Source organism: Rousettus aegyptiacus, unplaced genomic scaffold (genome assembly GCF_014176215.1).
Source record: "Rousettus aegyptiacus isolate mRouAeg1 unplaced genomic scaffold, mRouAeg1.p scaffold_m13_p_3, whole genome shotgun sequence".
In the NCBI taxonomy this organism is placed as follows: domain Eukaryota; kingdom Metazoa; phylum Chordata; class Mammalia; order Chiroptera; family Pteropodidae; genus Rousettus; species Rousettus aegyptiacus.
This window is the reverse complement of record NW_023416306.1, coordinates 105,536,130-105,552,378: the sequence shown is the minus strand read 5'-3', so window position 1 is coordinate 105,552,378 and position 16,249 is coordinate 105,536,130. Positions and strand designations below refer to the sequence as shown.

The 16,249-nt window shown below is 37.4% G+C and overlaps 1 protein-coding gene across 1 annotated transcript in view; it reads right to left on the bottom strand.

Annotated features, from left to right (window-relative positions):
* The window catches only part of SLC7A8 (solute carrier family 7 member 8), a 47,372-nt gene extending 43,670 nt beyond the window's left edge, over window positions 1-3,702 (bottom strand). Inside the window, exon 1 of the mRNA XM_016120477.2 lies at window positions 2,803-3,702. Within this exon, the coding sequence (XP_015975963.1) occupies window positions 2,803-2,953 (151 nt within the window). The 5' untranslated portion in view covers window positions 2,954-3,702. The remainder of the gene's footprint in view (window positions 1-2,802) is intronic.
* Window positions 3,703-16,249: the final 12,547 nt, after the last annotated feature.

Here is a 16,249-nt window from a genome sequence, read left to right as displayed (position 1 = left end):
TTTTCTTAAGGAAATAACTGTTTAGTTATTGTACTTTTACCCACAAAATCTCCTCAAATCATCTTCTCTACTGTATCTTTCTCCACATCCTTTGAGATGCTTCCTAATCTAGTTTTGGGTGAGACTCTCTCTCTTTGTGCTTCCCACCATTCACCTAACTTTGCCTTCCTTCACCTTTTACACAAATCAACCATATTATTTATTTTCAGTATTCTCTGTTTAATCAATCTGAATCTCATCTTCCCAACCAGATTATTTAGTAACTCTAAGGCATGAGTCTTCCCTTAGTCTATTTTATATTCTTGTAGCATCTGCCATTCTGTTATTTCTACTTTAGATCATCAATGACGAGCTATGAATGAAATTTTATGAGCCTCTGTGAAATATAGTTTCGCTTATCCCTCTAAGTTACTTGGGTATGAGATAGACAGACTTGGGGCAATTGCTACTTTCTCATACTGTATCTCTTGATTCACTTAGAAATTTCTTTTCTCTTTTTGCCTTCTAATTCTCTTTCTTCCACAGTGTTGACGCTGAACACAAGAACACTGAATTCTGCACAGAAAATGCTATTTCTGTTGTTGCACTTGGTCTTGAAAAAACTTGAGTCACTATTATGCACTCAGAAATCCTCTAGAAAAGGACAGGGCAGCTGCTCAGAACATTTACAACTCAACAGCCATGCAGGAGCGGAAGAAGAAATGATTTTGTCTCCATGTCATCCTAAAGGGGAAATTAGCATCTCATCCTGACTTAAATGAAGAAAGAATCGTGCTTAGTAACCCTTTAAGGATTCTCGTTAACTCTACAAGGATACTCCCATTTTGGAAGGAATGTTCTGATTTCTCTGAAATCACATATTTGAGATCTCTTTTCACCATAGAACACCAGAGTTATTTTTGTTATTGTAATGTCAGTGGGAGCGTTGGGTCTATTCTCACATCGAAGTGCCGTCCATGAGGTTGTGCACGAGTCAGCAGTAACATGTACTCAACTTGTACTTTTTGTATCTGAACACTCTCGTCTCTTCAGTCTTAGAAAAATATTAAAAGGAAGAGACAAAACAACCTCAGAAAATAGGAAAACATCCTCTTCCCTTGAAAACCTGTACATATATAGGGGCGGGTGAGCAAAGCTGAGGCAGGAAGAAGGAAGCTGTGCTTCTGTGCACGTGGGTGTGCACATCTGTGTATGAATCAGAACCTTTCCAAAGAGAGAAAGTGCTTATTCCTATCAGTCGCACTGGTGAAAGAGGTAATGGGCTCTGGGCTATTTATAGACCTTAAACTGGCATGTGCTATACATATTGAGTACTTTGCTGATCTCATTTTTTAGAGCAGCTGAGATGGAGAGGCAAAGAAAAGGTAATGAGAAATTTAGATCATGACTATAATTTTAAAAAATAACATTACTTTTCTTATAACTGTAGATGCCCAAAAAACCACCTAGAGTCAGAGCATTTGATAAAGTGGGATTCTATTTTAAAAACAGAGTGGTGATAACATAATCACTGAAGTCTGGCTATAGAGGTGAAGAGAATTATTTGAATACTGTACTGATTTTATTTGATTTCAAGGGTGTTCTCCAGTGTCACTATTGCGCAGTTGCCAAAAACGTCCCTGTGCTACCACGTGGACCATGGGGTCATCCAGAGAAACTGGTTTGTGGACACCAAGACACAATAAGCCTTCAAAAAGAACACTGAGGAGACGACACAGAAGCATATGCAGCCTGACTGTGCTGCACCCGGTTCCATGGCGGAAGGTAAAGCCCTCTGCCAAAGACAGCAAGAGAAACTCTCACCATCTGGAGTGAGGACAGCAAATGTGTCATTGCCTACCCATCTCCAGGGCCTCTCTAGAAAAAGGAGGATGTGTTCTCTGGAGATGGAGCCATATTTGGGACCCCTTTCTGTGTGGAGTACAGTTAGGGGGTTGGAGTGGCCTGCACTGGCACTCTCAGGAACACCCAGGCTCCCCGGCTTCAAAGCCTCCCAGCTGGGATACATTTTATCCATCTTTTCCTCCTTGACTCCACATTCTAGTTACTCCCAGTTCCCTTTGAGAGCCTCACAGGGTCTTCCATGGATGTTAAGAGACAGGTGGACTTCACTAGGCAACTAGAGAAACTGCAAATTATACATTTACAGCAAGACACAATCTGTCTCTTCTTTTCTTCCATAATTTACTTCCTCATCTGTGAAATGGGAATAAGAGCCCTGACACGTATATGTCACAAAAGTGCTGCATAAGATGGAAAAGCTATAACAGAGCAAGATATTATTATGGCCCTTATAGCTATTTTTATTATTACTCATCCCCTAAGCCCATAGTTTCATATAACATAAAACAACAAAATATCTACTAAATATATCTCAAAAGCCAGTCCAGAACCTGCTGAGGAGATGGCTGCATATAAGCTTGTTAAAACTTCAGGTTCCCTAGCCCTACCTCAAGCCTGCTGAATCAGAACCTTCAAAGTGGGGAGCCGGGACACCTGCATTTTTTTCAACAAGCTCCCAAACATTGCTGCCCATCAGCCAGGTGTGTGATCCCTATTTGCTCCATTTTATGAACACTGGACAGAACTGTTCAGCCTGATCTGAAGCAAGAGATGTATGACATACACCACTTCCCATACCTCTCAAACTTGACCAGCAAGAGGTAAGTTACAGTACAGGTGACTGACAATTCTTTTCTAAGGGAGTAGGGAACAAAAATAGTACTTTAGGGGGTTAAGGTTCCACAGGAGGACCGCCAAAGGGGGAGAAGAGTGGTCGGTGGGAAAAGAAATCGGACTCACCTACAATGATACCGCAGGCACTGACCAATCCAATTTCTTTCTTCAGGGCTACTCCGCCCCCTCCGGACCCGGTATCGTGGCTGGTCTCAGACTGGCTCCCACCTGGGTGGTTCTTTTCAGGATTATTTCGGTGCCTGGCTCCTTTTTCCATCTTTCTCAGTAGGATTTCAACCTCTGGAAGGTATTTCTCTTTCTAAATGTGTATGAGTGTAAATATGTTTACAGAGAGAGCCTTTGAAATTAAAATGTCCTTTCCTGAAATAAGGAGCACTCCTTCCCCCTCAAAAAGGACACAAGCAGGTAAAAGAGAAAACTGAAAATATTTCTAATCTGTACTGACACTTTCTTGTCATTTATACTTACGAACGAGGAAAATGGTGTTCAAAGGGAGGGGAAAAAAGAGACAGATATTTAAATACAAAAATAAAATTGTACCAGCTACTCTGGCTGGAATTCTCCGGGAAGGGATGTAGATCTTCCGAAAATAGGATAGTTCTGCAATGTGTATTAGGCAGTGGCTTATTTCAGACGTTTCAAAAAGAAATAGTCTAGATTTCCCTCAGCTGTCTCCGTAAGAACACAGATTTTTACCTCCCCTTAGTCTTTTCTTTTATGGGGATAGAAGTACTTTTCATTAACTGAAGAGAAAAAAAAGCAATCCTCTGGTACTTTATTCTCTTGCAGAAAAACAACCGGGGACCCGACCGGTTTGCTCTGGATCTTGTTTCCACCTGCTGTGGGTTTCTTTTCGCCTCCCGGTCTTTTGCCTTCCGATTTTTCCAGATGTCCTCTTCTGTCTCGCTTGTCTTCTTGTCCTTGTTTTCTCCCTTCCGATCTCCGTGCTCACGACACAGATTGCCCCATCGCTCTTGGTGGCAGGAGAGTGGCTCTGGCACACACAAATGTGCTTCCCTTTTTGCGTTTGCTTTTATGAGCTGAGAAGCTCCGCCCTCACTCCGTCCATTCCTCTCCATCCTCGCTTGGTCTCCTCCTTCCTCTTCAGTTTAAATGTTTGCACCCAACCCCCAAAGATCACCGAGAAGATGGGTTAAAATATTTTTCTCTATAATCGTCTCTTTTTCTCCATTTCTTTGTAAGATGTGGAAGTAAAATCTTTGCCTGTCAACTGTTCCGGGAGAGTTCATTCGCTAGTATAGCGTTACAAGTCATACAGCATTTGTGAGCTTTATAAATAAGAAACTGGTTGTGCTGACTCTTTCATGCCATCAGAAAGACACTGGTGAATATACTAAAATATTTATGTCTGGATCATTTGAGGATACTGGAGAGATGGTTGTAGGGACATTATCTTCAAGTTTCTGAAAGTAGGAGGAGATCCACTGGTGGGGGAGGGACATGGAAAGAATTAGAAATAATGGAAAAGAGGTTTATTTAGTATAATAGTGAGCTATGAAGAGTATAGCGGAAACAAAATCACCAGGGAAAGGTGGCAGCCTCGCTGTTCACAGCTCTTATTTAATGTTAGCTGAGACAAGAAAAAAAAAAAATGACTCCCACCCTAGTCCCAGGAAAGAATGACAAAAAAATTGGTAGAATGGGGCCTTTCACGGCTTCTAATATTTTACATTGTTTGAAAGGCAGACAGGGAGCGGGTGGGTAACAGCACTTCTCTGATCATGAAGCAGATTGTTGATGTTCAGATATGACCAACTTATGACCATATTGATATCGTGTCTTGGCTTCCCTGGAGAATTTCACCCAGAAACTGCTGCCCTAAGCATGAGAGCAATGATGTCTATTTATAATTGCAAAGTATTTTGAAACCATAGCAAGAAGCAATATAGTAGACAACACTATAAATCTAAAGTAAAAGTATTTTGAATCTGTTATAAACATGTTATGCAAAAGTAAATTATCTTAAAGCAGTTCTAAAAAATAAAGTTCCCCAAGCTGACCACTAAGTAAAGAAATTTGGCCTCGCTTTTTTGTAAAATGTACCAAAAGATTTTGAATTTTACGGAAAATAATACTTAATCCCTCAAAATGGGGATAGTTGAACTATTGTAGCAAAGGCTTTCCCCCCATTTTTTTTTACCCCAAATGAGGTAAAGTCCAATCTTCAGTCTTTTCCACTTTGCTCCTTGATCACTCAGCAAGTGTTAAGAGATTTCAAAGGTTAAGAGTTCAACCCCTTCTTTTTTTTTTGTCAGTTCAAGATACTGAAAAGTGAAAGCCTCAGCAAAAAAAAAAAAAAAAAAAAAAAAAAAAAAAAAAGAGAGAGAGAGTAAAGGACAAGGCAAGGAATATGTAGCACAAAACTCCATGGGAGGGGATGAGTCATGGGAAATGAAAAATTTTGAATTGCTCCTGGCTTTTCCTGACAAGAGTAGAAAGCGCTGAGGGAAAAATGGATGGATTCATGTTTAAATAATCATTTGAAGACTTCTGTTCAAATTTCAACATCAAGGTATAGAGCAAATAATCTTTTTAAGTTTGAAACATAAGTTCTTTCGGTAATGTTTGTATTTCTAAATTTAAATTATGTAGACTAAATACAAGATAAAAGATGAATGTGATGAATTTGAGGTTTTTGCCCAAATCAGTGCAAACTGACCACAGTATGGTAAACTTTAGCCATCTCAATCTATGAACTAAGAAGCTAAACCGGAGGGTGGGGTGGGATTATGGGATCAAATACATTCTTGGGATGTAGTGATACTAATCACGCCAAATTGGAAAAGAAGGATTGTTGAAAATTTCTTTAGCACTTGTATCATTAATAACTGTCTATTAATGAATGGTACAATGTAAAAGCTAGGAAAGGACTCTCTCCTTTATCAGGACTATTTATTCATATTATATGGCTCTCTTCAGGGTATGATCTTTTTTTGTGAAATAAACCTTAGGCATGTCAAAATTTCACATGACAAACATCTAACACATGAAAAAAAAGTCTTGCTGTCACATGTTGAGAAAAATCCATAGAAATGATTAACTGAAGTTTCTTAAATTTGAGCACTGAAATTGCTTTTACTCATAACTCTATTCTACATTTGCCTTTATACCTTTTATTCTACTTTCTACATTTAAATAGTGCTTTACTATCTACAAACTATTTTATGCATAACATCTCATTTTTTTTCCTCCTTGTTAAATACTTAGGATAGACAAATCAGTTATTTTTTTCCTATTGTAAAGATTAGAAAGCTGAGGCTCAGACAAGTGTCTTCTTACTGAGGTCAAAGACAAGACACTTGACCTATTCATGGACAAGCGGGATATCAAAGGTTTACATGAGAGCCTTTCCCAGGACACAAAACTACTTGCTGATGCCTCTACTTCCTTTGCCTGAAGGAAACAGAAGACCCTTTAATAAGACCACGTCCACCTCTTCTCATGTTGCTGTTATAACTGTGCCTTTTAGACACCCACTTTGAAGACAACACTTAACATTTGTTCAGGACTTAATCTGCGCGCCCCCCCCCCCCCCACTCCAACGTGTCTCACCCCTTCACATGGTTCTTGATTTAGTTATTTTCCAAATACTTTAGAACAACTCTTTCCTGTTGACTGTTTCCTGTCGTTTTGCATGTTTAAGATGGGGGAAAAAATTATTCTTTTAACCATGGAAAGGGTAAAAGGGTCATTTTCTTATGAATATGGATTTAGGAAAAGAATGGCTGTGTGAGGCTGACACCTACTGCACAGAGAGGGATATGGCATGGGAACATGCTACTTATATAATAGTTAAAAACAATCATGTTCCAATATAGTCCTTTTTTTAAACAGCAGGTAAAAAATATCTGTTAATGCAAAGAAATAGAACACAAAGCTCATTCACTCTATTTTTGATTTTTTTCTCCTTGGACCCGATAGATAAGCACTCTATTCTTGCTCTTTGTAAAAGAACTGTGAAGTCCAAGGTCACTAATAGAGGACCCAAATCTCTTCCCAGAGGAAACTCACAGTCCATGCTCTCACTTCACTCTTCTTCTTTCACCTAGATGCCCAGAATCAGAAGGAAACCCTAATTTCCATCAAAGCCAAGTTTCTTCCTAGAGTCCCAGTGACCACTGCCTATAAAACGGTAGCTTCCTGACTAGTGGTTCTAGGAGCCTTTATTTCATTTAAAATGAAATAAAGCAGACGAAAATTAGTGAGCTAAGAGGACGGAAGGAAGGAAAGAAGGAAGGAGAGAGAGAGAGAGAGAAAGGAAGGAAAGAAGGAAAGAAGGAAAGAAAGAAAGAAAGAAAGAAAGAAAGAAAGAAAGAAAGATAGAAAGAGAAAAGAAAAGAAAGAAAGAACGAGACAGATAGTCGAGCTGCTATATCCATACGACAGCCCTCACGCAAGCAGAATAAATCAAGATAAGAAAGAAAGAAGAAAGAAAGAAAGAAAGAGAAAGAAAGAAAAGAAAGAAAGAAAAAGAAAGTCAAAACAGGTCAGAAAGAAAGAAAGATCAAATGAGGAGATGCAGTCAGTTAATAAGCCCTTTTTAGTACATGCTCTGTTTGCCTTTTGGACATATTCATAAATTCAAAGGAAGTTGTGTCTTCTAGGGTTTATGCAGTCCTGAGAATTTGGATGGGGCGATCCCGTTTTGTTATGATGGTCAATTAATTCATGCTCTTCTGAAGATAATGATGAATCTTTGCTCTGACACTAGAAACAAAAATTCCAGCAAATTACTCTTCTGTCTGCTGCACTTGGCTGGATTCCATGGAGCCAGCCCAGCAGTAGTGGGAAAGAAATAAAGATGCATTCCCTGAGGCAGGCTTAAATCCTTTGCTGTGCCCAATCTGCCGCAGGGCCTTGATATTCTTTCTAAGGATTTAAATGACTCCAGTTTTGAGTCATTTAACTATGGAAACTTCCATTTTCTAATTGGTTTTCACTGAGGATTTATCTTTACCAAAGACAAAGGCTTATCTCTTTTTGTTTATTTAATTTTAAAACTTACGGTGGAAAGAGTAAAATGAGGAATTCTCATCAATAGCTCAAAAAATAATGTTTTTGTTTCTGACTATGCAATACATATTGAGAAAGCACAGCTGCTCTTAAATCTAACACAATACAAAAGCAGCTGGGCACTCAACAAATGCCTTTTATCATAATCTATTACCAAAATAAACATCATAAAGCGATATGGCGTCGTCCTCCTCCTTACTGTGGTCAATAAACCAAAAAATAATAAATTGTCTCCATAGTTAATAAAAATCTTTTGCTTTACGGTCTGTAAAACAATAATATATCTAAAAGGCCATGGGATATTTTTTTTCTTAACAAAGCCTGTTGCTAGAGGAGGGCTCATATCTTTTAGGATATAGAAGATAAGTTCGCTGAGGTCAGAAATTTATTCTGTTCGCTTCTGTGATTCCAGTACCTAAAATGGTGCCTGGCACTCAATAAATATGATTGAATGAATCAATGAATGAATGAATAAAAGGTGATATACATTAATGCACAATAAATAAATTAATTAAATAATTACAGATGGACTGATGTGCTGACTAATTAAAGTAAGATAATCCTTAGTGCCTGGAGAGAGGCTGAATTGTAGAAAGAGGAGAAAAATATAAACAAAGGTTTGACTTTGAAGATCATTTAACATATAGTGCAGATCTCAAGCAGGTCCTTAACACTTCTCAGCAATCCTTCCACAGTCCCGTAGTCAACTGACCCTTCCACTTACATTTTCTCTCTATGAATATTATCTCCCAAATCTTCACTTCCAGTTGCCCTCCTTGCCTATTGTTTCATGGAGAAAATAGAAATAGGCAGAAAGAGAACTTCCACATCCTCCAACTACTAAATCTGTCAACCTGCCTGCAGCTTTGCCCACATCCCTGCCTTTCCTCCCATAGAAATGGATGTGCTCCTCCGTTTCTCCTTGACTCGTGTGTGAGCTTCCTTGTTCTCTCTCATTGACCCAGGGACTTTGCTCCTACAATTATTCCTCTCTCTCTTGCACCATCAATTTTCCCTCTTTAGGGTATTATTCCTGTCAGCACACAAATGTGCTTTTATAGCTTCCATTAAAATAAAAAATAAAAAAAAACCTAACAGAACCTTCCTTGACTCAACATTCCCTGTCAGCTGGCTGTGACCCAAATTCTCTGCTTCTATGTTTTCCCTTCTTCATCCCCGTTCATGCTTGAATCCATTACATTTAAGCTTTCATCCCCATCATTCCGCTGAATTCACTCTTGTCAGGATCACCAATAGCCACCACATAGTCTAATCTTGTGCTTATTTCTCTGTCTTCATTTTACCGATTTCACTACAACATGGTTTCTTCTGGGCATCCACTCTCTTGGGTTTCCCCTTCCTCAGTGGCCTCTTCTCAGGTTTCTCAGCTGAATCCTTTTCTCTTCCCAACCTCTTCTCTTCTCTACCTTCTCTCGCTAACTGGGTGGTCTCATCTAGCCCATGACTTTCAACAGCACTTGTATACTGTTATTTCCCAAATTGATAGATCCAGCCTCATCTCTCATATAAACTCTAGAGTTAGCTATCTATGTGTCTATTTGATGTTTGCTTGGATGTTTAATAAACACTTGAAACTTGATATGTCCAGTGCCTGCAAACTCCTCCAAACCTGCTCTTCCTCTAGTATTCCCCACTTTTGTAAAAGGCCAAATATCTTGAAGTTGACCTTGACTTACCTTCATCTCACACATCCTACATTCAGTTTGTCAGCCAATCTTGTTAGCTATAAATTTAAATTTATCCAGAAATGAATCACTTCTTACCATCTCTACTGCTGCCACCCTGGTTCATCACCACCTCACCATTGGCTCTCACCTGGGCTATTTCAATAGTCTTTTAATGGGTCTCCCTCTTGACACACTTGTTCTTCTACAAATGGCCTCCTACAAATAATTCTCAACACTGCAGCCAGAATGATTCTTTATATATTTACATTTTTCCATACAAACAAACAAATCAAACTTTGGCTTATTTCTTCACCATTATCTTTCTAATGCCTAGAGCAGGGCTTGGCATGTAGAAGGAATTTAATAAATACATATTTATTTATTCAGTAGTCATTGTACATGGAATCAGTTCGTAAAATAAAGTTATATTTTCAAGCTAAATTTTAATCATTTACTGCCAATTGTTGAAAATCTAAATTCTAAGTTTCAAAAGAGGATTTTATAAAGAATATTTCCTTTCAGGGTTACATCCAAGAATATCCTAATGTGGGAATGACAAAAACTACTGTGGCTAATTTGGTGAAAGCTATGACTTTAATTGTTCTTAAGGCCAATGAAAAAGCTATATAGCTTTTTTCTTCTTATCTCTTTCTCACCAAATAATAATAATTAATTGCAATTTTCTATACTAGGAATTTCTAACAAAGTTGGAAAGAAAATACAAAAGTCTAGTTAGGTGAAAATGTATGAACCTAATCACTTGAAATTTTTGCCAGACTAGAGTGTGTACCTCATTGATGTAGAGTATAAAATTCATAGTAAGAGAATATGGTTTTTTAGGAAATTTCCAATACTGCACAGTTTATCAGATTAATAGCAAAAGAAATCCTAGTAGAAATTGGGTTATATATGCCTTGGTTTACTGAATTAATTTCATTAACATATTCAGCCAAATATTGATTAAGTGTTTACTGTGCTAAATACTGGAATATAATAGTGAACAATAACTGTCTGCTTTCAAGGGCCTCAAGGGCTATGATGATTAATTTTACATGTCAGTTTGGCCACAAGGTGCCTAGATTAAACATTATTTCTGGGTGTATCTGTGAGGGTGTATCCACATGAAGCCCCAGTGTGAGTGGGTATCATCCAATCTGATGAGGGCCTGAGTGGGACAAAAGGCAGAGAAAGAAAGAATTCATTCCTTCCTCCGGACATCTCATCTCATATTTTCTAGCCCTCAGATTGGAAACCACTGCGTTCCCTGTTTCTCAGGCTTTTGGACTCAGACTGGATTATACCACCACCTTGCCTGGGTCTCCAGTTTACAGATGGTAGATGGTAGGACTTCTCAGCCTCCATAACCACATTAGCCAATCCGTCACAATAAGTCAGGGTGTCTCTCTCTCTTCAGAGATAGAGATAGAGATAAAGATGTAGATAAATCCCTTTCTGCCTGCCTGTTTGTCTGACTATCTATCTATCTATCTATCTATCTACCTACCTACCTATCATCTATCTACCTACCTACCTATCATCTATCTATTTATCTACCTACCTACCTACCTGCTAGTTTCTTTCTTTGAAGAATCCTGACTAATACAATGACCTTAGATACTGACACTTTAGATCTTTCTCTTTCTAAAGTCCAAGTTCAGCTTAGCTACCTGGACTCCCCAGCAAAGGAACCCTGGACATTTGAGGAAAGCTCCAGCACAAAAGCCATAGACAATAATAAACATAGATGATGCAAAGAACAGAAGAAAACTTTCAAAAAAATTATAATCCATATACTCATATACTTAGAGTGAAAAGAATACAAGACCAAGTTTTGAGCCATGGTATTAGCCCCATTAGGTCATACAGTCAGTGGCTTCAAAACTAAACTCTTCTCAGTTCCCCAGGCAAAGCTGTTCTTCCTCCTGTGTTCCCCAGTCCCAGCCAATGGCTATAACATCATGCTTTTAGCTACCTAGGCCTGAGACCTTCATCTTTTCCCCTCTTTTTCCCTTCGTAGTCCCATATCCAGTGGGTCATCAAGTACTGTTGGTTCTTCCTTTGAAAATTCTCACAGCTGTCTTCTTCTCATGCCATAGCTGCCCCCCTATTCCAGAAGTACTCATCTCTCTCTTATCCTATTTCAATAAGCTAACAAAACTTCCCTGTATGTGACTTTCCATCCCTTTATTCTGTACCCAGAGTTATATTTCATGATTATGTTTCTATCCTGGTTCTCCATTGTATAGGGCAGTGGCCCTTAACGCTGACTGAGTGAGCATCACAATCACTTGAGGAACTTTTAAAATACATACTTGGTACAGAGGAAGTCCTCAATAATTTCTCAGGTTGAACTTCTCCTATGGTACCCTCTTGTGGCAACTACGTGCAATGGCCAATCTTCGTTTTACCCACAAAATTCCCTCTGAGATTCTGAATCTGTGGATCTGCCTATTGCAGAAACCACTAGCTCAGAAAATAAAGTCTAAATTCAACGTACGGCACATTCAATCCATCTCTGCTTTTGTCCCATAACACTTCTTTTTCTCAGCATTCCTCTTGATGCCACATCCACTCTTCCCTTCAGTTACCCTGTACCCTGTGTACTTTCCCATATAGGTGCCTTTGCCGAAACTTTTCCTTTGCCTGGGATGCCCCTCCCCTCCACTTCTGCATTGTTTAAAGCTCATTCAAATACTCATTCCTCTAGAAACCTGCCTAAATTAACCTGGTTTCTCTTTTCTCTGTGTTCTCACAGCATTTCATACTTATTCAGGGAAGGCTTCCCAAATTATATACTCTCATAGTTCCTAGTGTTTTGTCTTTTATGACAGTATTTAATGTACTTAAAAGTTACATATTTATTTGTGAGGTTCTTTTTTTTTCAATGTCTTTCTCTCCTATTCTGGAAGTGCCTTGAAGGCAAGAGCCATATCTGTTACAAGGCAAGAGCCATATCTGTTACAGTTGGTACATAATATAGAAGGTCAATACTATTTGTTGACTAGGTGAATTAATGTTTCTGAATGATCACATATTCTGCTTTGTAGTGTGTGCAATTGTATATACATTTGAATTCCCTTTTAGGTCACAGGCTTTTTGAAGGGATAGATGATATTTCTTGCGTCTAAGTACTCCATCCCTATGCCCACCTAGATCTATGCCTGAGAGGTAGTAGGAACTTAGATAAAATTGCCCTGCTCCAACCCCAGGGGATGCAAGCTCCACAGCCAAGACTTTGTCTTCTTCCTTGCTATATCCCCAGTGGCTACAATGGTGTTTGGTCCATGGCATTTGCTCAGGAAATACCTGTTGAATGAATGATTTAATTGTGCAATGGATCCTTCTCCTAGAGTACCTAGTTGTAGCAACTGTATGTAATTACCAATCTTTGGTCTCCCTAAATTTCTCTTTCCCCATTAAGATATTTTCTGTTTGAGTATACTAAAATAGTCTGGAAGCCAGGTAAGATTCTCCCTGGTAATTCTCTTATTTCATCATTTATCAAATATTTACTGAGCACCTCCTACATATCAGACACTGTGGAAGGACTGGTAATTCTAAAGTGAGGGTATACTTCCCACCTGGTTAGAGAGAGAGAAGTGAATGATTATAACACAGTGAGACAGGGCCTTTGATAGAGATATGCAAAAAATGCCTTGGGAGTGCCCTCAGTGACAGCACAGAGTAGGCATCTAAAGAAAGTGATTTCTGAGCTGAGTCTGTAAAGAAGATTAAAAGTTAATCAGTAGGATATGCCAACCAAAGGAAACAGTTTGCACGAAGAGACACAGGTGAGAAAGTGTGCTGTAAATTCGGTGTGACTGAGTTGTGTGGTACTTTTGACAAAATATTGAGAGGTACAAGGACATGTAGACCACGAAGCTCTTGAGCGCCATGCTCAGTAGATTGTCTTGAAAAGGCTGGGCAGTTTTTGGCAGAACGGTGACTGAATCTGGCAGTGGGAGTAGGATGCAATGGAGTTGGGCAAATCTAGAGGCAGGGGGAATTTAGGAGGTGACCAGAGTACTTAAAGTAAGGAATCAAGTGGGACTAAAAGAAAACAAAAGTGGTAAAAATGGAAAGACGATGGATTCAAGGTATATTTATAAAATGTATATAATTGAACACTTGTATGTTTAAAAAATTACTTTTAGAAATAATTGCGTGAGTATTCAAAGATCAATGAATAAAAGATATTTATTACAGCATATTTTTGCCATAGTTAAAAATTGGAACACTATATGCTCATTAATATGGGATCGATTAAATTAAAGTATTAATAAATTAATGCATAATTAAATTAAAGTACAACTTAATTATATTTAAAACATCATTATAATAAATCATGTATAAAGATGGAAATTAAATAGTATCTAAAAACAAATTATAGATGTATAACATCACATCATGGCTTAAATGTGTGTATATATGTATATTGCACGTTGGTATATGCATTGAAAGAAATTCTGGAAGGATTTATATAAAGCCCATCAACCAAGTTTGTCTTTGAGGAACAGGATCAAATATGATGGGGCTTTCACTTCCCAACTTAAAAACATGTGATAAAAACAACAACAATAACAACAAAAAGTTGTGTTTTAACTTTTTTTAAATGGACAACTAAATGCAACATAAAATCCTAGGTAGAAAAAACATTTTTTCTTTCTTTCTATAAAGGATATTTGTAGGATGTTGGGTGAAATATGAATAAGGTTTATAGATCAAATAATAGTATCATATCAGTGTTAATTTCTTGATTTTACTAACAGCACTGTGTTTATGCAAAAGAATGTCCTTGTTTATGGGAAATGCACACTGAAATGGGACATTATGTCCATAACTTATTCTCAAATTAAACAGGAGAAATAGTAATAGAATAACAAAGCAAATGTGGTAAAATGTTAACATTTGGAGAATCTGTATTAAAGTAAACAAGAATTCTTCTATATTTGCACTTTTCTGTAAGTCTGAAATTATAAAATCAGTTTTTTTACAAAAGATATAGAACAGAATATAAATATGCTACCACTTGTGCGTGTGGGAGAATGGAATATATGTGTCTATATGTATATATATTTGCAAATATTTAAATGATTTAAATCTATGGAAAAGTACACAAGAACTGGCACTATTAATGCCCTTTGGAAATGAGAATTCAGGGGAAAGAAAGACTAACTTTTCATTGTATGACTTTTGATACCTTTTGAATTTTTACTAAATAAAAAATTTGCCTATCAAAAATAAACATAATTTAAAATAATAAAACATTTGTATAATGAAGAATTTTAAACATACTTAAAAGTAGAAAGAAGAGTACAATGAACTCATATCCTAGAGTCATTACACAGATTCTACAATTATTAAGATTTTGCTGCATTACTTTACCTATCCCATCCCATTTCATCTGTTTTCTTTGATGAAGTACTTTATAGAAAATGCCACACATCATTCTATCTCTACATATCTCAGTAAGTATCCCTTTAAAATAAGGACACTTTCATATATAATCACAAGGTTATTATTGCGCCTAACAAAGTTAACAATAATTCTTTGGTATTCTGTATAAAATCAAAGTTCTTCAAGTGTCAAAAAAAGGTCCACATAGTGTACATAGGCACTGTACTCTAGCTGGTAAATTTGGTTCTCCCGGGGTATGGCTTAACAATTCTGAAACTGCTTTACATGTATATTGGAGTTCATCAAATAAGTAAATGCATAATGGATGTTAGGAATCAGGATTCTCACTGTCGGAAAGAGAAGTAAGAAGGGAAGAAAGCAAGAAGAGGAGCCTAGAATGAACCTTGTGATACTGGAACAGAGTTGAAGACATCAGTATGAAATCATGTTTAGTTTAATATATATACGGATACACAGAAGCAATGATAGATATGTGTACATACATAAATTAGTATCCATAGTACATTACTTAGCGTTGTCTGCTGAGAGAGACTAAAAGGTGTGATATCTCCATAGCAATGACCATACCTTGTGTCCAGATTTTGATTTTAAAAAACCATTCTCCAATAAAAGCAACCAAGGATCTTGGGAGGAATGTCTGACATTAGAGTTGGAGCAAAGAAAATACAAAATAAGTCTGGAGTATCTTGAAATACCAAAAAAAAAAAAAAAAAAAAAAAAAAGAAGAAGAAAGAAAAAGGAAGTGTTTAAAATTTCAAAGGGATGGAGGAGTCAGCCTGAGAGTTTCCCAATAGCCAAATGGAATAATTTGAGGGGGAAAAAAGTGCAATATTAGTTTATAATACAAAATATTAAATAAATATACACGCATCCATACTGACATAAATAAATGAACCTTGTGATATTGGAACAGAGTTGGAGACATCGGTATGAAATCATGTTTAGTTTAATATATATACAGATAGACAGAAGCAATAATAGATATGTGTAGGTGCATAAATTAGTATCCATAGGAGAAGAATTGTTGGGTCATATGATAGAGCAGTTCTATGTTTAACTTTTTGAGGAACCAAACTGTTATCCAGCAAAGTCATTACTGTGCATTCCCACCAGCAATATATGAGGGTTTCAATTTCTCTACATCCTCCCCAACACTTGTAGTTTTTCTTTTAAAAAATTGTAACCATCCTAATAGGTGTGAAATAGTGTCTCATCATGGTTTTGATTTGTGTTTCCCTAATGAATAATGATACCGATCATCTTTCCATGTGTCTATTGGCCATCTGTCTATCTTCTCTGTAGAAATGTTTATCCGGGTCATTTGCTCATTTTTTAATGGAATTGTTGGTCTTTTTGTTGTTGAGTTGTAGGAGTTCTTTACATATTCCAGATATTAAACCCTTATCATCGGT